This window comes from Erpetoichthys calabaricus, chromosome 17 (assembly GCF_900747795.2).
Source record: "Erpetoichthys calabaricus chromosome 17, fErpCal1.3, whole genome shotgun sequence".
In the NCBI taxonomy this organism is placed as follows: domain Eukaryota; kingdom Metazoa; phylum Chordata; class Cladistia; order Polypteriformes; family Polypteridae; genus Erpetoichthys; species Erpetoichthys calabaricus.
This window is the reverse complement of record NC_041410.2, coordinates 43,928,649-43,952,847: the sequence shown is the minus strand read 5'-3', so window position 1 is coordinate 43,952,847 and position 24,199 is coordinate 43,928,649. Positions and strand designations below refer to the sequence as shown.

At 37.4% G+C, this 24,199-nt stretch overlaps 1 protein-coding gene across 2 annotated transcripts in view; it reads left to right on the top strand.

Moving 5' to 3' along the window:
- Positions 1 to 4,816: 4,816 nt before the first annotated feature.
- Positions 4,817 to 24,199, top strand: part of mpi (mannose phosphate isomerase) — a 28,363-nt gene continuing 8,980 nt past the window's right edge. For both annotated transcript variants that reach the window (XR_007933808.1, XM_028823188.2), the window contains exons 1-6: positions 4,817 to 4,867; positions 7,862 to 7,989; positions 8,258 to 8,458; positions 16,486 to 16,627; positions 17,485 to 17,664; positions 23,142 to 23,315. Coding sequence is in view for 1 of the 2 variants with exons in the window: in XM_028823188.2 (XP_028679021.2) it covers positions 4,822 to 4,867; positions 7,862 to 7,989; positions 8,258 to 8,458; positions 16,486 to 16,627; positions 17,485 to 17,664; positions 23,142 to 23,315 (871 nt within the window). In the remaining variant the exon portion in view is untranslated. The remainder of the gene's footprint in view (positions 4,868 to 7,861; positions 7,990 to 8,257; positions 8,459 to 16,485; positions 16,628 to 17,484; positions 17,665 to 23,141; positions 23,316 to 24,199) is intronic.

Genomic DNA, 24,199 nt, shown 5'->3' with positions numbered 1-24,199 from the left:
GTGGTTTGAGTCTCACCATTTAACAAAGTCCTTGATTAGGTCCCTATACTCCTCCTCCTGCCCACTCCTGATGCAGCCCACAATAGCAGTGTCATCAGCGAACTTTTGCACTTGGCAGGACTCCGAGTTGTATTGGAAATTTTTGTATTGTATTGTGCCTTTCAGTTTTTGAGAGTATATAATGTAATATAATTTAGATATACTGTATCTCGGATGACCTAATGTCCATTTTTATGCATTGTGTCTCATTTAATGACAGGATTTATCATTTTAAACAAGCTGGTCATTTCAGTGAATGTATAGGAATGGTTTTGAAATATGACAAACATTTAATAGAATATATGTTATTTAAAAAAGCTCCCAATGTGGACTTTCTTGTTATTTGCTGACCCATACTTGATCACTTGATACTTGAAGTTATGTCTCCTTTTGGGTCTATGAAAATCTGAGCTGCCTAGATGTATCACAAATCAGGTGTCTAAATTATTATAGAGTAGCGAAAACTAAAAATGTTCTAAAGAATTAAGTGTTGCTAAAAAGATTTATATTTACTTTTTAAATGTAGATTTTATGTAACATTTTAGTGTAGCTAAATAACTCCTTGTAACCTACAGTTGCGTTTTTTTTAAATGAACACCCACCATGTTGCCACCCTCTACGGTGTTAATAAAGAGAAAGATAGCAGGAAACTTAATTTATAGATGAAATTTAACCTTCATAATTAAGTGACCTAAAAGTTTTAAGAGTAATGACTGAATGTATCATTTTCATTTCTGACAGACCACCAAGTCATTTACACCAGGCCAAACTGACAGTACTTACTGTCTGGTTGTTATGAGTGAAGAACAAAAGACAGTTGTCCTAATGGAGTGTCACGACAATCCTGGAAGTGGCAACCATCATGGTGTGAGGGGCATCAGAGACAGAGTTATGGCTGGCTACTTATAGCCATCTCTTATGAAAAATGTGGCTAACTTGGTACATTTTTAATATACTCAAGTGTATATCTTGAGTCACATTTAATAATTTTGCTTCAGGATGTGGTTTAACATGACTTGTGCTAAGAAATAGAGTAATTAGCTCATAAAAATGTTGGTCATACGTTCTTGAAAGTCCCCTAGTGCTGAGATGTAATTACCAGACATTCATACAATTTCCTTAAAGTATTTTTTTATGTACTTGTATTCTTCTTTTAAGGACTTGTGCAGTTTGTTCTTTGTTCTTAAAATGATGCCTAGTTTTACAATCCTCCCATTAAACCCTTAGTACCTGAAGAAGGATCAAAAGGGTAGGTAATTGTGTGCATTCATTTTTTTTCTAGTAATCCAAAGAGTAGTCCGTGGGATCCTCTCTTCTTTCTTCCCAAAAGACAAATCAAGTAATAATTACAATGACAACCTCAAAATGTTTGTTTTCAAAGTAAGGTTGCACCATAGCAAGACCCAGTCATCAATAGCCCTGTTTTATTGTGCTAAGGTAACCAGTTGGTAAGGATGATTTTCCTTCGTGAAGTGTATGGTTTTTCTATTTTTCTTATATTGTAATCCTTGCTGACCTCCCCTTTGTCTTTGTGAGTTGCTAAAATTATTTCCAAATTTATATTACCATAGTGCACTTCTCTTGTAGCTTTACAAGGAGTTAAATTCTTTTTTATCAATAAAGTAAGAATATGATGCAAAATTTCATTCAGTTTGTAACTCTTATTTTAGGTGAGATGGTTTGACTTTGTGTTGAATGAATGGTTGCTCATGGAGTCCCAAATGAGGCACATTACCTGCATCGTGAGGGAGCATCAGTTATGGCACTACAGCCATGTGGTGCGATTCCCAGAGTGTGATCCAGCTCGCAAGATCCTCATTGTTAAGGACCCGAGTGGCTGGACCAGGCCAAGAGGGCGCCCATGTAACACTTGGCTGTGGCAGATAGAAGGTCATTTCCTGATGGTGGGACTGGACTGTGTGTCTGCCTGGGGGGTTGCCAACCAGGATCCCAAGCTGGTTCGTCGTGTGGTGGGTGAGGCAACATGCTGTACCAGTGCATGTTGCCCAACCTGACCTGACCTGACCTATTCTGTTATCACTGCTGCCAGTGACATCAAGACCATGACACTAGTCTTACATTCATCAAGGTAATTCTGGCTACAGATTTGCAATATAAAATCGAATGAGGGCAATAATTAAATAGTAAATATTTTCTTAGGTGAACAACATTTGGGAGGTGGTAAACCTGGATGTCTTTGGCCCACGACGTGAAACTGCAAGAAAAAATAAGTACCTGTTGACCATGAATTACCTCTACATAAAGTGGATCATTTCTAAACCTCTCCAGTCTAAGTCTGTGAGTCAAGTGTCTGATGCCATTATAAAGAAGATGCACACATTGGGCATGGTTAGGAAGATCATAATTGACCAAGGCAAAGAGTTTGTCAGTGAAGTCCTATTGAAACAAATTATTTTTATTTCTTAAATTAAAAGATTTACAAAAAAATGTTTTGTAAAGACATTTGTTACCCCTTGTGTGAACTATTGAAGTAATCCTGTTGATGCTTTATCCACAGCTAAATGACAAAATCTTTGAAATCCTGTAAATAAAACATGTATTCTCCAGTGCTTACATCTATCTATCTATCTATCTATCTATCTATCTATCTATCTATCTATCTATCTATCTATCTATCTATCTATCTATCTATCTATCTATCTATCTATCTATCTATCTATCTATCTATCTATCTATCGTCCTTACCTCACAAATCTCAGATGATATTTGTCATATAGCAAAGGGTAGCTCTGCCATAGCATATGGAACTATTAACTTTTGTACTACACCCTAGATGTGGAAAAGAGTGGGATCAAATCGTGATCTCAAGGACAGGGTTACAAAAGCCTAATGATAAAATAGTATTTTTATATTGACATTAGTTACATTAAACAAGCTGCAAAACTGCATGACTATAAGTCATTAACAGAAACAAATTATTTCAACATAAAGTCATAAAAGTCTCAGTATTAAGCCGCCCTAATTCAGAGTTTTCATAAGGAATATAATGATTTACTTCATGAGATAGAAGAACATAATAAACAAAAATAGTTGTATCAGATATTTGAAATATTAAAATGTGTGCTTCAATTTCAATGTTTAAGTCTAAATATTCTCAATTGTAATGGATAATTGTCATTTTTTACCCTCTGGCAGGGGTTCATAGAGGGCTACATTTCTAGTAAAGGATCAAAATTCATAAAAAACATTCAAAATCCCCCACCTTGAAAGAGTCTAAAAGGAAACCTCACATACTTATGTTTGAAATTTGTCGTTTTTAACCTTCTGTGAGTATCTCTTGGAGGGCTAGGGCCACTGATAAATAATTAAATACCAAAAATATTATATTCATAATCAACAAACACCCAACAGCATTAAAACGACACTCTGCCTGTGTTACTAATCCATACTTTTTGGAAATTTTGTGAAAACTTTGACCCTTTGTATACCCCTGGGGATGGTTGATATGGCATGCACAACTTCTGATCATTTTTTTGCAGCCACCTATTGGTTTATTCTTTATGAGATGTGTGTAATTTAATGCACAAAATATGGTCAAAAATGGCCTAAAAATAAGTGCTTTAAGGTGTAAAACACCAAAAATAGGAGATAGCCCCAAAAAGCTTGACATCTTGCATAACTAGACATTAAGAGTGAATAGAATGATATATCATATGTGGGTTTTTTTCTCATACCGTTAAGTCAGGAGTTGCTGGACAAAATAAACCTGGTGATTTCAAATCATTTATAAGTAATTCTTATGAACACAATAATTTATGTTAGAACTGAGATATGTTCATTTGACAATGGATGAGACAAAAGCAAAGAACCCCATTTAACTGCATTCTGGGAGAAAATAAACTTTAGGGGTCCAATGTTGGTAACGCACTTGTAGACATTCTACAATATTATAAATATTACATATCCTTAAAATTATTTTAAAAAATAATGTATGTCTTCATGTATGAATTCATAGTGTTCAAATATCATACTTACATAAGAAATTACTAGGATACTACCAGGATACGTTGGACTGGCAAATAATCTTCCCTTGACCAAATTTCTTATTTCTTCTAAGGAAGTCAAAGCACATGACAAGACGCCCTCCTATAAATATTTCATCCCTTCTTCTACTAATACTAATTGTCTCTTCATGTTGTTTACCTCATGCAACAGAAAGGCAAGGTATCATTTAAGTAATATTAACGAGGTTGGAGTCAGTTTGTTGGCACAATTACATAAACGGATGCGTTATTAAAAACAACACTATGTATAATCTGAGAATTTCTACACTTGGAATTTGAGCACCCGATATTTTTACCTTTAGGACTAATCGGAGCGATGTGGCCTCACTGAAAGTTGTAAAAAAAGAGAAAGACTGCAAATGGAAAAATGGATAAGGATTTGTGCTTGCTTGTACATATACTTAAACGAATCAATCCCCTTATAATGTCTTGCGATTTAGATGATTTGAAAATAACACCAATATTACTGGCGAGAAATGTAAAGATCCGCTAAACCTGATTTGCTGGACGGATATTACAGGGTTTTCCTTCATATATACGCCACACTGATTCAGTTTATAAGCGATTACCACTGTGAGGCGTAAAGATTATCTATCACTATGTATGTTTACGACACAACTGGCAACACTCTTTAAATAGTCATGAGCAGTAGAGGGCAATAGAAGATATATTTGTATTTATTAAAGTGGGGCAGAAAATGGAAGGAGAAATGTGATTGGCTGGTTTTAGCGACGTCATGTTACGTAAACGAATCCTTATGGGGGAGGGTGCTTCGCCAACAGCTGCAATGGAGGAAGTGCGAGGTTAGAAAAATCCTTTTTGGACTATATCTCAAGCACAGTCAAAAGAAAAGAATGCTAAATATATGAAGTAAACAATTGTTATTTAAATGTCACCGAATAACGTAATATTAAAAGAATAACAATTAATTGAATATGACGATATCCCGAACTAAATTTGCGAGCAGCCCATTCAGTGTCAGATTGCTTATTGAATAGCCGTAGCGTCGGCATCGATTGTCTTCATTCTATAACCTTCATATTTAGCTTTATTTACACATTAACACGTAAGATTCACTTGGCTTGCGTTGCTGTCGTCGTCGTGTGACGTCAGACCGAGTGAGAGACGCACATGCTGCCTTGTTTGAAATGTACGAAGTGTATTCGAGAATAGAACCATTAAATAACTGCTTGCCAATTCATGAGATGTTCCTGGAAAATCGCGTTTATACTGATCTCTGGTTGTAGCCTGACAATACAGTTGACTTTGTTCAGTGACCGCGACTGCAGAATTGTGTTTGCTATCCGCTACGAGATCCTGGTGACCAAATGAAACGTCCACAAGGTGGCAGTAATGTATTATGATTTATTTTTTTTTGGTATTGTAACTATTCTCTAAAAATGAATTACTGTTAATAACGCACCATTAAAGTAATTTACTCATGGGCTGTATTTGACAAAACATTGCACTTTTTTTTAGCTTTCAGTAGGATGTCACTGGCTATAGTTTTCACTATGCACTACTACAGAGCAGGAAGGTGTAATGGCAACATGTCTGCTGGAAACGGAACGCAGATTTTCCATCATGCATTTTTTTAGTGTTATTTAGGTGATTTTAAGGTACTCGTGTGTTATAAACCTGCCACATGGCACTTCTCCATTGTGCGAATTCGTCAATGGCGATGACCCTTTCGATGTTATACTTAACGACATTAGAAACTTTGCGACAGAACTAATGTTTCAAAAGTAATTAAAAATCAAATGTAACGTATTCTTGTTTTTCTTTTGTAAATAAACGAGTGTAAAAAATGATGAGGTTTTTCTCTGTCCTGTGGTGGTTGTATAACACACGAGTACCGATTTTAAAATGCAGTTATTATAAAGTTGTTACAAAGCAAAGTTAAGAGCTCTTAAATATGCGGTTAGAATATACTTTCTATTTGTATGGGTTTGTATTCTGGTATTCATCTCACGTGCTTAAAACTTGCATGTTAGATTCATGGAGGCGTGTGCGTGGGATTGAGAATATTGTGTTAAAAATATTTGATATGTTGTTACAAATGAACAGTATTTTAAATAAGTATGAATTATGTATGTATACAAGTAAGTATGCATTATAATACACGTATAATATACAGTGCATCCGGAAAGTATTCACAGCACATCACTTTTTCCACATTTTGTTATGTTACAGCCTTATTCCAAAATGGATTAAATTCATTTTTTCCCCCAGAATTCTACACACAACACCCCATAATGACAACGTGAAAAAAGTTTACTTGAGGTTTTTACAAATTTATTAAAAATAAAAAAATTGAGAAAGCACATGTACAGAAGTATTCACAGCCTTTGCCATGAAGCTCAAAATTGAGCTCAGGTGCATCCTGTTTCCCCCGATCATCCTTGAGATGTTTCTGCAGCTTAATTGGAGTCCACCTGTGGTAAATTCAGTTGACTGGACATGATTTGGAAAGGCACACACCTGTCTATATAAGGTCCCACAGTTGACAGTTCATGTCAGAGCACAAACCAAGCATGAAGTCAAAGGAATTGTCTGTAGACCTCCGAGACAGGATTGTCTCGAGGCACAACTCTGGGGAAGGTTACAAAAAAATTTCTGCTGCTTTGAAGGTCCCAATGAGCACAGAAGCCTCCATCATCCGTAAGTGGAAGAAGTTCGAAACCACCAGGATTCTTCCTAGAGCTGGCCGGCCATCTAAACTGAGCGATCGGGGAGAAGGGCCTTAGTCAGGGAGGTGACCAGAGGTGGTCACTCTGTCAGAGCTCCAGAGGTCCTCTGTGGAGAACCTTCCAGAAGGACAACCATCTCTCCAGCAGTCCACCAATCAGGCCTGTATGGTAGAGTGGCCAGACGGAAGCCACTCCTTAGTAAAAGGCACATGGCAGCCCGCCTGGAGTTTGCCAAAAAGCACCTGAAGGACTCTCAGACCATGAGAAAGAAAATTCTCTGGCCTGATGAGACAAAGATTGAACTCTTTGGCCTGAATGCCAGACGTCACTTTGGAGGAAACCTGGCACCATCCCTACAGTGAAGCATGGTGGTGGCAGCATCATGCTGTGGGGATGTTTTTCAGCGGCAGGAACTGGGAGACTAGTCAGGATAAAGGGAAACATGACTGCACCAATGTACAGAGACGTCCTGGATGAAATCCTGCTCCAGAGATCTCTTGACCTCAGACTGGGGCGAAGGTTCATTTTTCAGTAGGACAACGACCCTAAGCACACAGCACAAGATATCAAAGGAGTGGCTTCAGGACAACTCTGTGAATGTCCTTGAGTGGCCCAGCCAGAGCCCAGACTTGAATCCGATTGAACATCTCTGGAGAGATCTTAAAATGGCTGTGCACCGACGCTTCCCATCCATCCTGATGGAGCTTGAGAGGTGCTACAAAGAGGAATGGGAGAAACTGGCCAAGGATAGGTGTGCCAAGATTGTGGCATCATATTCAAAAAGACTTGAGGCTGTAATTGCTGCCAAAGGTGCATCAACAAAGTATTGAGCAAAGGCTGTGAATACTTATGGACATGGGATTTCTCAGTTTTTTATTTTTAATAAATTTGCAAAAACCTCAAGTAAACCTTTTTCATGTTGTCATTATGGGGTGTTGTGTGTAGAATTCTGAGGAAAAAAATGAATTTAATCCATGTTGGAATAAGGCTGTAACATAACAAAAGGTGGAAAAAGTGATGTGCTGTGAATACTTTCTGGATGCACTGTACGTTGAATATATTGAACATCCCATTACAGATTTAATGAGGTGATTTTTGTTTTTATAGTATTTCCTTTATCATGCGTGGTGCAGAATTATGCCTGGGGAAAGGTGGGTCTGGAGAGTGAAGTGGCCAAGCTTCTTGTTAGTGGACATCCATCAACTGTGATTGAAGAGGAAAAACCTTATGCAGAGGTAAATATTAATGTCCTACATTGGTGTAAGTTTCAGTCTTTGATTGTTTGTTTGGTATTTTACCTTTTCACTCCTCTGTACTTTCGGCAAAGATATTACTGTAATGTTACATTCCTTGTGTTTAATCAAGTCAGTGTTGACTCCAGTTTTGTTCACAGTTTTAATATATTAGTAAAGTGGACTTCAACACTTTGTATTATAAAGCACACTAAAAAAACTAATTACAATATACAGCTTTCATAAGTGAAAGAATGTTGTTTTTTTTCAGTTGTGGATGGGTGCTCATCCCAAAGGTGATGCACTTATCAAGGACAACAGAATTTCTCAGAAGTCCCTTGGGCAGTGGATCGCTGATCATCCTAGTCAGCTTGGAGTAAAAGTGAAGGATACCTTTCGTGGCCAGCTTCCTTTTCTGTTTAAGGTGTTATCTGTCAAAATTGCTCTTTCTATTCAGGCTCATCCAGATAAAGTAAGCAGAACTTACGTTAAATTATGAAGTATTACCATCTAAATACAATATTATGCAATCCAGCACATGTCAGTATGGTGCCAGTTTTAGTTTATGCTTATATGTCTCCATGATTGTAATGAATTAAATGCATTTTGAAGTATTAAATAAATAACTATTTCAAATTTACCTTCTTCTGGATTTAAAGCAGCACAGTCATGTTTTTAATGAATCTGTGTATAAATGTAATGGTTATGATAAAAGCTATATGCACCACTCCCAATTAGGTTAGTAACTTTTATTACAAAAATAGAAAGAAAATGCATTTTAAGAAGCAAATAAAGTAGAAGGTACAGTTAATAAATGACAATATGAGGGTGGAATTCTTACTGCCCCGTGTCTGCGTGGGTTTCCTCCGGGCGCTCCGGTTTCCTCCCACAGTCCAAAGACATGCAGGTTAGGTGGATTGGCGATTCTCAATTGGCCCTAGTGTGTGCTTGGTGTGTGGGTGTGTTTGTGTGTGTCCTGCGGTGGGTTGGCACCCTGCCCAGGATTGTTTCCTGCCTTGTGCCCTGTGTTGGCTGGGATTGGCTCCAGCAGACCCCCGTGACCCTGTGTTCGGATTCAGCGGGTTGGAAAATGGATGGATGGATGGAATTCTTACTGATTAAGCTTTGTCTAATTACCATAAAGATTTTGAATGATTTTCCCTTATTTGTGTAGGTTCTCTTTCAGATACTTAAGTTTTCCCTCTTTAATCCTCAAACATGTGCATGTTAGGTTAATTGGTGATTCCAGATTTGTGTATGGTGAGTATTGGTCTGCACATTAAGTGATGTAAGTGACGGACAAGCACTGCATTAAGGTCCTTTCTTGTGCTCAGTATTGCAGTGGTAGCCTCCAGAGTCCTTTGGCCCTGAATTAGATTAAATAGATTTAAGAAAGTTGTGTTATATAGTGTCCTTCATGCATGGAGCATAATGTACAAGACACTTTATGTAATATATAAGGCAGTCTAAATGTACTGATACACTGTAATAAAAAAAAGTCTTGCCAACTATTTTTCTTTTATCTGCAATATCTTCTTGTTTATTTTTACATTTTTATAGATAAAATTGTACTTGTTTATTTTATTCATTGTGCAAATAAATCTACATGGTTGTCAGTATTTACTGATATCAATGAAAAAAGACGTTTGTTCATATACCACTTTAAAATGGAGTGAGGCACACTATACTATTCTGTAAAGATATTCACAGAAACCCTTCATAGCAATAATGGGTATGGATATTTCCAATTATTTAAAATTGAGCAAGCATCACATAGTAATGGAAAACCACATTCATATACATGCAAAATAAAAGTGATTCAGATGTTAATTAATTCAGGTCAGTGTATAAAGTTTAACCGATACTGTTTAAAACGAATGATCAGTACATACTATATTACAGCATATCACAAAATGTAAAATATATCATGCCACAATACGTTTTTAAATGGATTAGCCACAATTCCAACAACACAATTAGAAATAACTATACAATCGTCATACATAGGCAATTATATTGCCAGAAGCATTGCCAAAGCTAACATGCATAATAGATACAATAATATTATTTGAAAGTATTACAAATAATATTTTTTTCTACTCCCTTACCCACCATACAGGATTATTCAGTATGAAGCTATGCACATTAGCACACACGCTGATTATGTTCAAAGGGGAAAAGAACCTCAGCTTTCATCCTGCAAAAAGACAGAAGAATCATAAGCAGATTATTTAATCACTGTCACTGTCATTAATAATTGGCAATTTAGGAAATAAATATCTTCAGGCTAACTATCCTTCCCCGATCTTATTTTAATTTGAAAAATGGCTTTCTCATATTCATTTCTGATTCTGCATGCTGAGCATAGCACATCTTAAATAGATTCTGTGGTATATTTAGAAAGAAAGAATGTAATTATTTAGTATTCTAGCAAGCTCAACATAACCCTTTACACTCAGTATGTAAAATGGTGTTTCTGTCATTATAAGTTGAACCGTGAAGGAAAGCAGACAAAAACTGTGATCAAGCTTGAGATGCTTGTCACCTTGGTGAAAGTCAAAATTTTCTTGGGCTTTAAGTTGAATAAAATAACTTTTACTATTAATGTTTTTGTGCATAGTTTGGAGTTGACTTGTTTTTCTCATTTAAAATCTGAAGTTCATTTTGTGAATAGATTATGTAGTTTTTTTGTGCAATAGTTAGCACAATGTTAATATTTCACTTTAACGTTTTGATAACAGTAGGATATACTGTATCTAGTGAATACTGAAAATGGATGGATGATTCTTTATGCGTGGTAATTATTAATATACAAGGGGACTCCACCCCCTGCTTGCTTCGCTCGCCTACCCCCGGTGTTGGGTAACCCGAAATACATTGATGAATGTATGAGATATATTGGAGAGTAAAGGTGTAGATGACGAACAAAGGACGTATATTCATTAATCCTAATGAATGTTCACTAATAGTGGACTCATTACAGAATGCGTTGTCAGCTAATTGACGGAATTGTTTAGCAGCCGTCTGTCATTCCTTTCTTTGCCATTTATCTATTGACTCCGCTGTTTGAGAGGCGCGTTGTAGGCGCCAACGTTCATTAGTCGAGCACTGTCGTTTTGAACCCATGCCTGCTTTGCTTCCGCGGTTTGAGACGCGCGTTGTAGGCGTCTATGTTCATTGTATCTGTCCATGCGGGCTCGTGTTTGTAGCTCCGTTAGTCGAGCTGTATGGTTTTGGAGCCGAGACAGTTTTGCTTCCGCGGTTTCAGACACGTGTTGTAGGCGCCGACGTCTATTGTTTTTGTCCATGCGGGCTCATTTTTGTAGCTCCATTAGTGGAGCTGTATAGTTTTGGAGCCGTGATCGTGACTCCATTAGTTCTCCATTGTTTACCGTTAGTAATATGAATAATTGCACTTACTGTTAATACGGAGCGTTTTCTGTGGTTGTACTGTTAATATTGCATCACTGTAATGTGATTCACTTATGCTGTATAGTTTGGACGTGTGAGGATGACATACGTTCAATACAGAGCGTTCGTTTATTCTTATTACAGTTTGGACGTGTGAGGATGACGTACGTTTAAAACGGAGTGTTTGTTTATTCTTATTACGTGTTGTAGGCGCCTTCGGCTTTCGTACTAACTCGCGCCTTCCGTACTATGATGCTGTGTATGGTGGACCTTTGTGGACTCTGTACTTTTTCCCGTTTCACTCTGGGGCGGGGGGCTGAATCCTCTTTTTTGTGTGGCTGTGTCGTTACCTATGGGCGCGTTGCCTCATTTCTTATTTACGTTAGTTGAGCTCCTTTGTTTTTAAGCCGTGACGCGTTGTAGGCGCTCATTTACGTGAGTTGAGCTAATATTATACCTCCAGTGCCGTGTGTGTGTTTCATGTGGTAGTCGTTGTAGGCGCATGCGCCCTCCGTACTATCTCGGGTTTGACTATGCTGTGTTTTGTGGATGTTTGGGGACGCTGTACTCTCTCCGGTTTGATTGTGGGGCGGGACGCCGAAGCCTGTTGTGTTTGTTTTGTCTGTGAGTACTCATATTATTGTATTACTGTAATGTGATGATTCACATATGCTGTGGAGTCCGTATCTCTGGGGCTTCTGTACCATCTCGGGGATCTGCCTGCGGTGTGTTAGACGCGCGTTGTAGGCGTCCGCACCTTCCGTACTATGTCGGGTTTGACTATGCTGTGTAGTGTGGACGGTTAGGGTTCCGTATTGTCTGTGCTCGTTGCTTTATTTTGTATTTCCGTTAGTTGAGCTGTCGGCGCCTTCGCACTATGTGTCCTGCGTCCATGGGCATGCCATGTACCTGCGTCCATATCCGGTTTATTCTCTGTTAGTAATATGGATGTTAATGCTTCTTGAGATCTCTAACTGCATGGCTAACATTCTAAATAAATAAAAAAAACTCCAAGGTAATTTAGTCCCTGTCAGCTATACAGTATAAAGAAAAATAGCATGAAATATAAACAAAACATTTACTGTGACCTCTATTAAAGTTACTGTCTTTTTGTCTTTTTATAGGTTTGCATTAACACAGTACACATTTAACAATTCTTTAATAACTGAACTTTTTTTTAATAGTATGGAAGATGACCCGGACACAGACAGGCAGACACGTTAAAGTCACCCAACACACATTTATTCCAGTGCTCCATATTTACAGTAAAGTGCCACACAAACCCCAAAGTCCCGGCCAACAACAATGCCTTCTCTGTCTTCAGGCTGCCTCCTTGCCTCCTCCCAGACCTTGTCCTTCTTCCACCTGACTCAAGCCCCTGAATGGAGGGAGGCGGCCCCCTTTATCCACACCTGGATGTGCTCCAGGTGTCTTCCAATGAGCTTCCGCTGGCACTCCCCAGTGTAGTGGAAGGACCGGCTCTGCACCCGGAAGCACTCCTGGTGTCCCCGATCCTCTTCCCCCCCAGCACTTCCGGGTGTGGCGGAAGTGCTGAGGTCCAGGGTTCCCAAGGCATTCGCGCACCTCCTGGCGGTGACCACGGGACCCTACAGGGATGAGCTTCCAAGCTCTATACCCATGGACCCCATAGCCGCCAGGGCGGTCACCCCTGCGTGGTCTGGGGAAGGCGTAAGCCCTCTTCCGGTCCTCGAGAGACCTGATCAGAGTCTCCATTGACTCTGAGAAGATCACAGCATCGTCTGCAAAGTCAAGATCAGTGAATCTTTCTTCACCAACAGATGCCCCATAGAAGCTGGACCCCACTTCTTTGCCCAACACTCAGTCCATTGAAGCATTGAACAGAGTAGGAGCAGGAACACACCCCTGACGAACCTCAGAATCAACTGGGAAACACACAGAGGTTCTGCCTCTACTCTGTACAGCATTTACAGTACCAGTGTACAGCACAGCCATGATATCCAGTAACCTTGAGAAGATCCTGTCAAGTCTCAGGATGTTCCACAGGACAGCTCGATCAACTGAGTCGAATGCTTTATGAAAATCGACAAAGGCTACAAAGAAACTTCTGCCAATATTTGCTTTTACACTCCATGAGAACCCTCAGTGCCAGGATGCGGTCGATGGTAGACTTCTTAGGCGTAAAACCAGACTGTTCTGGTTGCTGGTAGGTGAGCAAGTGATCACGGATCCTATTGAGGATGATTCTAGCAAGGACCTTACCTGGCACCGAGAGCAGTGTTATCCCCCTGTAGTTGCCACAATCCACGTGATCACCCTTCCCTTTCCAAATAGGGGCGATAAGTCCTGTTTTCCAGTCAGTTGGGTTGACGCCAGTCTCCCAAATGGAAGCAAAGATCACTTGCAATGCCAGGAGGACAGCCTTTCCACCAGCTTGGAGAAGTTCATCCCGGATACCACAGATCCCTGCAGCCTTCCCTACCCTCATCTGGTTCACCACCTGTGCAGTCTTAGCCAGGAGGACAGCCTTACCACCAGCCTTTTTAGACAGATTATAATTTCACTGTAGGTGTATTGCTAATTCATTGCACCATGGTAGTATCCATACATTTACCAGCTATGTCAACAAGAGAAAAATAAAACATGACCGAATAAGACATATTTATTTATTGCCTTGCAGATTGGCAAAGAGAAAAGTATTGTGTAAGAAGAACACTGTATTGATGCGTCAAGCAGAAGTGTACTTAAATCATGTTTAATTTGGAATATGAATGTTGCAATGCAACATTTTATTGCTGTTTCATATTAAACAGATGGGGCCATCAATATATTGTGTGCACATGACCTTGTACTAATTAAAATTAGATTTTTTAATGATTGATAGCTTTATTATATTTTCTTCTTCTGGGATACTTTTGGAAAACCATTTGGGCTTAAATTTGTAACACGTTAAAATCAGTTTACCTTCAAAGCCTTGGACTTGCCAGGATAATTTTTTTTAACTCATTTTACTGTGATGTATACTGGAGATCATTTTTTCAGCATCAAGTGACTGAATTGTAGATTATGGCCAGATATTTTTTAAGTAAGGCAAACATGATTGATATTCTCTGTAAGCCTCATTAGTCAAATGTGATATAAGGTGCTTTCTCAGCTGTGTATGTGATTTAGCACCTCTAATTTAAATATGTGGAGTTTACTAAAATTTAATCTTATTACCAGTGGTCATAACAGTTTTAATTGCTGTTTTCATGTTATCTGAAAATTTACATTTTATATATAGATTGCAAAAACACATGCAAGTAAATTATAAATTTGTAGAACTGGTGGAAATACTGGAATATTTATATTCCTAGATAAGTAGAATAAATGAAAAATTGGTTCCTAGCCTGTACACTGTGCAAATTATGAATGAGCAGGGTAGTTTGTCTAGTCAGGCTGTTCTTTCTTAAAGTCATTTATTAGCTCTTCCCCCCTCTAATGGGCGGATATTGCAATTGTTTCCTTTTACATTTATTTCTTTAGCAGATGCTTTTTTCCCCAAAGTGACTTACAAATATGGTCAAAATCAGTTTTGAGTCTTTTTTGATAAAAGTGTTAAAAGACTAGGTTACATAAATTGACGAAAGCAAACGAAAAGTGCAGTAGACCTTAAAGTAAGCACCCATTAAACCAATTAAACCACAAAACTAATTAACGTTACTTTAACTTCAAAAATAATCTAGCATCAAAATCATTACACTTAGGAATTTATTCACAAAACAGGAAAGTCTTCAAATGCTTCTTAAACACACTGAGGGAATCAGCTGCTTGGATGAATTACAGCATATTCCATCAGCGAGGGGCTACACTTGAAAACTGTCAAGATTGAAATATGATGCCCTGTGAAGGTGGTATCACCTGACATCAGTAGCTAGAAGACCTGAGTGGGTGGGAAGAAGCAAAGGACCTGATATATGCTTCCAAATAAGTATGCGCTGAACCACTGTCTACCCTGTACACAAGAATAAATGACTTGAACTTAATGCATGTTGCTCAGAGAGCCAATGGATTGACCTGAGAAGGGGTGTAACATGCACCCATTTTGGCTCATTGCAAACGAGACATGGTGATATATTTTGGACCATCATGTCTGGATCGAGAGTAAAATGCTGTAACCTCACCAGTAAGACTGCAGTGGTTAAGGCATGTCATGACCAGTGCCTGGACAAGAAATTAAGTTGAATCTTCCATCTGATATGTTCTGATTTTGGAGATGTTATACATAGTAAATATCACAATTATCAAATGGGATCAGTGAAAGTTAGGTGGAAGTCAGTCATCACCCTAAAGTTTTGACTAAGTAATGATAGTTAGATCACATAGTGATAGCTCTAGCCAGCTACAGTGTGTTGACAACGGTCAGCAGAGCCATTTGGGTGGAAAGGTCCCTCTTGAAGACGCATTGGTAAAGCATGAAGAAATTGTTCTGTAGGAGAAAAGATGAGACTTGCATGAAATTAGTAACTTCAATATCTTTAGATGAAAAGGAAGGAAAAGTGACCAGTCTGTAATTACATACTAGGGATCAAGTGTGGGCATTTTTAATAGTGAGGTTATCGGAGCCTGTTTAAATATTTTGGGTAATGGGACTTAGCATAGTGAGGTGGTGTTTTTGTTTTTCCACTGTCATAAAAATAATAGGCAGTGAGGTGTTTGCTATGGGAATGATACAAAAGGTCCTATCTTTTGTAAAAATTTGTTAATGATTTATGCAATTGTGAACCAGTGATACAGCCTGGAAATAACTGCAAGCAATAAGTTGTTCTGGGTTCCCCCTTGAAGCTTTGCATGGCTCAGATTAGTCAGTCATTTTCCAACCCGCTATATCCGTGACCTGACCTAACTAAGATAATCCCCCTTGATCTTCGGATCCATTTTGAAGTAAGGGCCTTTGGGCTGGCAGGGTGGTCTGGGGTCCCTCTTGAATATCACATTACAGAGGGGCTTTGCCTCTATCATGACCTGCATGTCCAAAGTTTATGAATATTTTACTGTGTTACATTTCTTTAATAACTTTTGTTTCTCATAAAATTTTTAAATTAGTCTACTTTCATTTATTTTTTTAAGGAACTTGCAGGAAAGCTTCATTCTCGATATCCAGAACACTATCCTGATGGTAATCACAAGCCTGAAATGGCAATTGCCTTGACACCATTTGATGGGCTCTGTGGTTTTCGGCCTGTAAATGAAATCATAGGATTCCTTAAAAGTAAGCTTTGTCATCCGTTCCTTTTCAAATATTTATTGCACTAGTACAAAGACTTGTTTTTAAACCGAGATATGTTTATTATTATTGTATACTGTGTGTTTCTGTTGAATGTATCAAGTTTACAAGTATCAGAACTGTGAGGTGTGATAAAGATTTTGCAGTAACAAAATATAAATAACTTTGCATTGCACATCTGCATTTCATACTGAGTATATTTAAATATATAAAATGACAAGTAATAAATTAATACTCATTACATTTTCCCTATTACAATAACATTTTTATTTTTTTGCGACATGGAGGACAACTGCTGTGTCTGTCTTCTGAATCTATTGAAGAATTATTTAAAAATAAATACCTGGCAACACAAATAATATAAACAGCTCAGTAACGGAGGGTTCATTTTATAATCTAGAGTAGAGTTTACAAAGCTGCCAGTAATTTTCTAATCTGTGCAATAAAGTATCAGTCAGAGAGATCTTCACTGATCGTATTTTATATTTAAACATGAACAAGATTCACATTTTAATTTGTCATGATGAATATAAGCATTTCTACAGGATGTAAGATAGTTTTGTTGTGAATAAGTAGCTTTAAAGAAGTTGATGGCAAGGAGATTTTAAACTCTTTTTGTATTGAGCAATTTGCCTGATTAAAATGAATTGATGGAACAGTTTGAAAAGAGTTTAGCATATGATGGTATGTAACAGTTCGATAAGTTGTACTGATGTTTCCAGGAATACATTTTAAAGACTGTAATAATAGTGAAAATCCATATAAATAGGAATACATAATATATATTTATGCCTCATCTTGTTCGAAAACTAAAAAAGTATTAAAAATATGCTTCCTGGTAGGTGTTCCAGAATTTCGTGCTGTAGTTGGAAATGAGGCCACAGATGAACTTCAAAGTTGTGCTACTGATTCTGCAAGGGTGCCACAGGTTCTAAAAAAGTGCTTCACGTCAATGATGAATTGTGAAAAAAAGGTGTTTGTAGAGCAGTTAAATATTCTGGTCAAAAGAGTATCAGAGGAAGGCAAGTATTTTTTTTCCCTTGAATTTTCATACCTTTTGGTATAAATTCTAAAGAACATTGGTAGAAACTTTCATTTTAGAAATAAAGTGTATATTTTTCTTGTCTGTCATTAATTTAAATGTGTTGATATTATCATTTTTAATTAATTATTAAATCATTGTTGTGGAATTGTAGTAGTAATGTCACATCTCCTGTTGGTTAGATAAACTATTCATTATAAAACTCCACGTGAATTAATATTTATAGCTATTATTTTGGAATGGTAGTCAAAGGGAGCCTCACAGAGAGCTTTCTTACATGGTTCACAATTTTCAAACAGTGAAAATCAGTAGATTTTTAACTTTGTTATTTTTAATGTGTACTCTGATTTTGCTCTAATTTTCTGTATTCTAGTTTTAATAGAGTTTATTGTATCATTAAACTTAATTGAATCCCTTTTTACCTAAGTTGTTTTAAGGAACTGCTTTATCTGACTTGGTTAACATGTGAGTTATATTTATTTGTAGGTAGGTATATATTAATTTTAGCTTACAAATATAAGTATGTGGTTGTCAGAGTATCGGTTTCTAAATACCGTCATTTAGATGCATTTTGATGCTTACCGTATATACTCGCGGATAAGTTGAGACTTGATTTTACCGTATAATTTCTGGTAGTTTATAGTATCAGTCATATAAGTCAAATGTGGAAAACTCACGCTATTGGTACAAGGGATTATGATATGCTAACTGCCACCTGAGAGAGTAACCACAGATCACACTGCCTTTTTTTCCTATGTGGGTGCGGCAATGCGCTGTATCAGCGTGCGCTCCTAACCTCTCTCTCTCTCTCTCTCTATTGTGCCTATGTGACCACACGGTAATACCCAAACTATTCCGAGGCAACATTTAAACTGATTTGTATTTTTTGTATCTCACACCCTCATACACCTTTATCATAAGAGCATCCCTTATCTACGATGGAGCGTTTGATCAGAAGAAAATATTAAGCTGGTTTTAAATTAAACGTCGTTGATGTAGCAAAAGAAATTGGTAACTGCGCTACTGCAACAAAATTCGATGTGTCTGAGAAAGTGATGCAAGATTGGAGGAGGCAAGAAGGTGCTAAAAAAAAAATTGTCAGATTTTTGAACGGGCGTATAAGTCGGGGTCTGATGTTATGATCGATTTTTTTGGGCTTCAAGACCCGACTTATACGTGGGTATATATGGTAATTGTTTTACCTCTGATAAAGATATATGTATAATAAAATTGCACACCAAGATTGCTTTATCACTGTTAATAGTTTATTGTGATAAAATATTGCTAAAATTGACTAAGAGTAAACAATAAGTACCAGAAAGTCATTTCATATTTTTTCTATTACTATTTTTGAGATGTTTTTAATATCTAACATCAGGACTTCAAGGGCTGTAATAAAACCTAGACTTTTCACAGATACATAGTCATAATTAAAATTGCTCCACATCTTCAGCCTCAAGTCAGTCTTTTCTAGAAAAAATTAAAACCATCAGACATAGCCTCAAGTGCATGGTGTGTATGTGTTCAAGGAAAGTCTCAGGAAGAAAATGTTTATCAGACTTTATGGTTAATATTATCATTAACTAGAACTACTTTATGTAATAATGAACAGGTTTTAATAGGCCATATTTTAAGATTGTTTGCTGTAAATGAGTAATAATTTATTTTAAGTTTCAGCCTGTTGTGAACTTGAGGTAAATTACTTTCTCTATATGACTGCTACAATTCTAATTTGTGGTTGATTTTGTAAAAAGCAATTTTTTCAAATACAGTATAGTCAAAGTGAAAAGTATGTGAAACCTTTATAATTATCCGGTTTACTGCATGAATTGGTTATAAATAGTGATCTGATCGTCATCTAAGTCACAGGTACTGATAAACAAAATGAGCTTAAGCCAATGACACACAAAAAATTTTACTCTTTCATGTCTTTATTTTACAAACGCATTCAACGTTCACAGTGGTAGTGGAAAAAGTAAGTGAACCTTGGGATTTAATAACTGGTTGACCCTCCTTTGGCAGCAATGACCTCAACCAGGCGCTTCCTGTAACTGCAGATCAGACCTGCACATCCTGCGGAGGGAATTTGAGCCCATTCTTCCCTGCAGAACTGCCTTAACTCTTCCATATTCTTTGGTTGTCTTCTGTGTATGGCTTTCTTCAAGTCATTCCACAGCATCTCAATAGGATTGAGATCTGGGCTCTGACTGGGCCACTCCAAAAGGCAGAGTTTGTTCTTCTGAAGCCATTGAGCTGTGGATTTGCTGCAATGTATGGGGTCATTGTCCTGTTGCATCACCCAGCCTCTTCTGAGCTTAAGTTGACAGACAGACACCCTCACATTATCCTGGAGAATTTGTTGATAAACTTGTGAATTCATTTTCCCCTCATTGATGGCAAGCTGACCAGGCCCTGATGCAGCAAAGCAGGCCCAAATCATGATGCTCCCTCCACCATACTTTACTGTAGGGATGATGTTTTGATGTGGATATGCAGGGCCCTTTTTACGCCAAATGAAGTTCTGCTTGTTCCTCCCAAATAGTTCAATTTTGGTTTCATCACTCCACAAAACATTTTCCCAGTACCGTTGTGGAGTGTCCAAGTGCTCTTTCGCAAACATCAGGCGTTCAGCAATGTTCTTTTTTGATAGCAGTGGCTTCCTTCTTGGTGTCCTGCCATGGACTCCTTTCATGTTCAATGTCTTGCATATAGTTGACTCATGAACAGAGATGTTAGCCAGTTCTAATGACTTCTTCAAGACCTTTGCTGTCACTCTCGGGTTCTTTACTTCATTTCTGACTTTGCGTTGTGCTCTTGGGGTCTTCTTGGAAGAGCTCCCACTTCTAGGCAGAGTAGCCACAATACCAAATTGTCTCCATTTATAGACAACTTGCCTAACAGTAGACTGATGAATATCTAAAATCTTTGAGATGACTTTGTAACCCTTTCCAGCCTTATGTAAATGAACAATTCTCGATCGTAGCTCTTCAGACAGCTCTTTTGTGCGGGGCATGATTCCCATCTGGATATGCTTCTTGTCAAAAGCTCAAACTCAAACTTTATAGTTTTTTTTTATAAATTAAAGTAATTCTAGGCCACACCGCTAAATGGACTGCAGGTGTGCTAAATTTGAACTGTAATGAGCTTTTTCAAAAGTCAATAGCTTAAGGTTCACTTACTTTTTCCAACCTTCAGTTTCAGTTTGAATGATTTATTCAGTATGGTCAAACATTCTGTGAAAATCTGTGTATCTTTAGTTATAGGAGACTGTGTTTGTTTATTATTGTGACTGACATGAAGATACAACCATGTTTTATATGGGAATTTGACATTACAGTAAATATAGATAATTCCCAGGGGTTCACATACTTTTTACTTTGACTGTACCTCTGCATAGTATTTTTAGACATATGAAAGCACTTCTTTGGGAACAGTTTTCAAACTAGTATCACTGTGGTATGGATGGTACTCCAAGGCAACTAGGTACATTTGTTGCCATATATGGAGAAATTACATAAGACCACTGCCCGTTATGGGAGAGACCATCTTTCTTAAAAAGTTCATGTTCTGCCAATATAATATATATATATAAAATATAAAATAGCCACTGTGCCTGTCAAAGACAAGTAGTACAATGATTAAAAAAATATTTGCTGTCTCATACCCTATGTGTAAATTCAGTGCCTTTCCTCTGTATTTGCGTGTGTCAATGTCGTTTAACCAGTGATATCCCTCTCAAGTGCATACCTGTAAAGCTGCTTTTCAGACGCTGCCATTATTTTCGAGGCAACTTTCTCAACTCCTGTCTAGTTTTATACTTGCCGTCTTTGGAGGTGACTATGTCAGCGTGCCGCATACACTTTTTCTCCTCCTGGTATGTATCACTCTTGCACTTCCTCTTTTGTCACCAAGCCAAACTGACCAATCAGATTGCTCAGAGGGAATCTACACACAGACCTTAGTGTTTTTTTTATATAAAAGATAGTAGAAATTTTCATATTCAGTATTGAATAATCTTTTTTTTTTTTTTTTTTTTTTTAATTTCATATGTTTTTTTTTTTTTCCATAGTCATGGAGCTAAGAGAACAAAGGTCATATCAGATTCATTAAGTTCATTAGAAACAGTTAATTTATCAACTCATTAAGCATTTCAGTCCACCATTACTGCCACATTCTTCATTTTGCAATCTTCACCACTTAATGATGTCACATGGCCCTATTTTTTTGTGTGCAACATCTCTTTTACTTTTCTTTTGTATTAATTGTGGGGCACCACCATGGAGCATGTGTTTTTACTTCAAGCAAAAGTTTAAACAAATGGGACCACACAGTAGTTTAAGAGCATGTTTGGCACATTATGTATAATGCATATTGATTGGCATTGGAGATAAAATATTCAAGGTTAAATTTTAAACCCCTGGTTCAAAGAGTGCATCAGATTGATGACTATGCATTGAACAATACAAAAAATACCCAATATTGATACAGTCAAATTCAAAATAACCAGTGCAGGAGTTGACAAAGCATATTTGTTGTCAGTATACAATAATCATGTTTTTGCCATTTCAAGCACATAGTGGGGGGCTTGAAAGATAGACTGTATATTGTATAACCATTAGCACATCCCAGTAAGGCAGCAATGTATTTGCAGTTCAGTAAATGTCTTGTTGCACATGATATTTCTAGGACCATGTGAGACCACACATGGCAAATGCAATCCCAAACCGTTTTCCTATGAGATGTACACACCTCCAAAAGCTAAAGGGAAACATTAAAAATGTGGCGCTGCGTTTGGTTTGTGGGCATACGTTTATTGATGTCCATTTTTATAGTGTGGAATAGCAAAGCTTTGGTCTTTGTCAACTACATGCGACAAAACAAAAAAAACACATTGTAGCAAGGCTGAAATAAAGAACTCACTGTGACAGGAGTCGGCAATACTGTGAACTCTGAATCCAGTAGACCGGGTTTTCTCTGTTTGAGGACACGTAACCAAGAGAAGCTCTACACAGTCAAATTTCTCGCCAGTGACACATGAGAAAGAATATGGCGATCCCACTGACGTGACACTAGTTAGATATTTCTTGAGGCAAAATCATATTAGGTCTTTGAACCAAAGTAAAGGTACAGAAAGTGAGGAAAAGTGTAAAAACACATATGCTACAGTAAATGGCTCATGAATGTTCTGTTTTACTGTTGGATTTCAGACTTTAACAAAAACGAAACACTGAGATATGTGAAATACTTCAGGGAAATGTCTGGTCTAATGTATTCTCGAATTTAATACTTCTAAGGCGGAAAAAAAATAGGATACTAGTTATTGACTTCAAATAAGTGAAAGAGTACATTTGATAATGAGAATTATTAATTGTTTCTTATTGTTTCAGTACTGAGACACTCTTCTCAGATTCTGTAACACAATTTTAATGACTGTGTTTTTACCTTTTCAATTTACAGCAGCTGCAGGCCGTGACACAAGTGGAAGCAATGGAGATTTGTTGTTACAACTACATTCTCAGTTTCCTGGTGACATTGGCTGTTTCTCCATTTATTTTTTGAACTTTGTGCATCTGGAGCCTGGAGAAGCAATGTTTTTAGGTGCTAATGAGCCTCATGCCTATTTATATGGAGGTGAGACTTCAAGTAGTTAAATACTATTTTTCTATATTGAGTATCACTAAGACTCATTACACTTTGCCCACTTAAGAAATGCCAGGATCCACTCCTGGACCTAGCCCTGAAGATAGATAGATAGATAGATAGATAGATAGATAGATAGATAGATAGATAGATAGATAGATAGATAGATAGATAGATAGATAGATAGATAGATAGATAGATAGATAGATAGATAGATAGATAGATAGATAGATAGATAGCTGGCTGATTGGCTAGTTTAGTTGCCTTGTTGACAAATACTTTATGATGGTGGACAAGATGTTCTTTCTAAGTGTGACTTTGAGTTCCAAAGAAGGTATATTGGATTGTACACAGTATTTATCCTTTTTAAAGACCGTAGTTTAGGTGCTGTAATGAAGACTGATTTGCTAGTGTTACAGGAAACTTCAGTTCTTAAATGCTGAATGATGGAAATGCCTAGATGGGCATGATTGGATGTAACAGCCCATTTGATCTAAAACTGAATGGTCACTTGTTTTTGGAGTTCTTTTATAGATTGTACATCATAAATGTTATATTCAAAAACAAGATGGTTCATAAGTGTTTCTGGTACCAGAGCACCTCAGAGCAAAGATCATTCCTTGACTTTGTAGGTTTTTATCTGATCCAAGACTACGGTCCAGACATTGTAGTGAAGAAAAGTGCTAAGCTATCATCTGATCAGTATTTGGTTGTAAACTGGTTTTGATAGTCAAAGTATTACTAGAAAGACCTATGGAGATCCAAATAGACACTTAGTATTATATTTTAGCCAGGGTTCCTCACGTGGCTAGGGTTCAAATGCTGTGTTTATGTCTGTGTTGTTTATTTTCGGTGCCTATTAATTATCTTATATA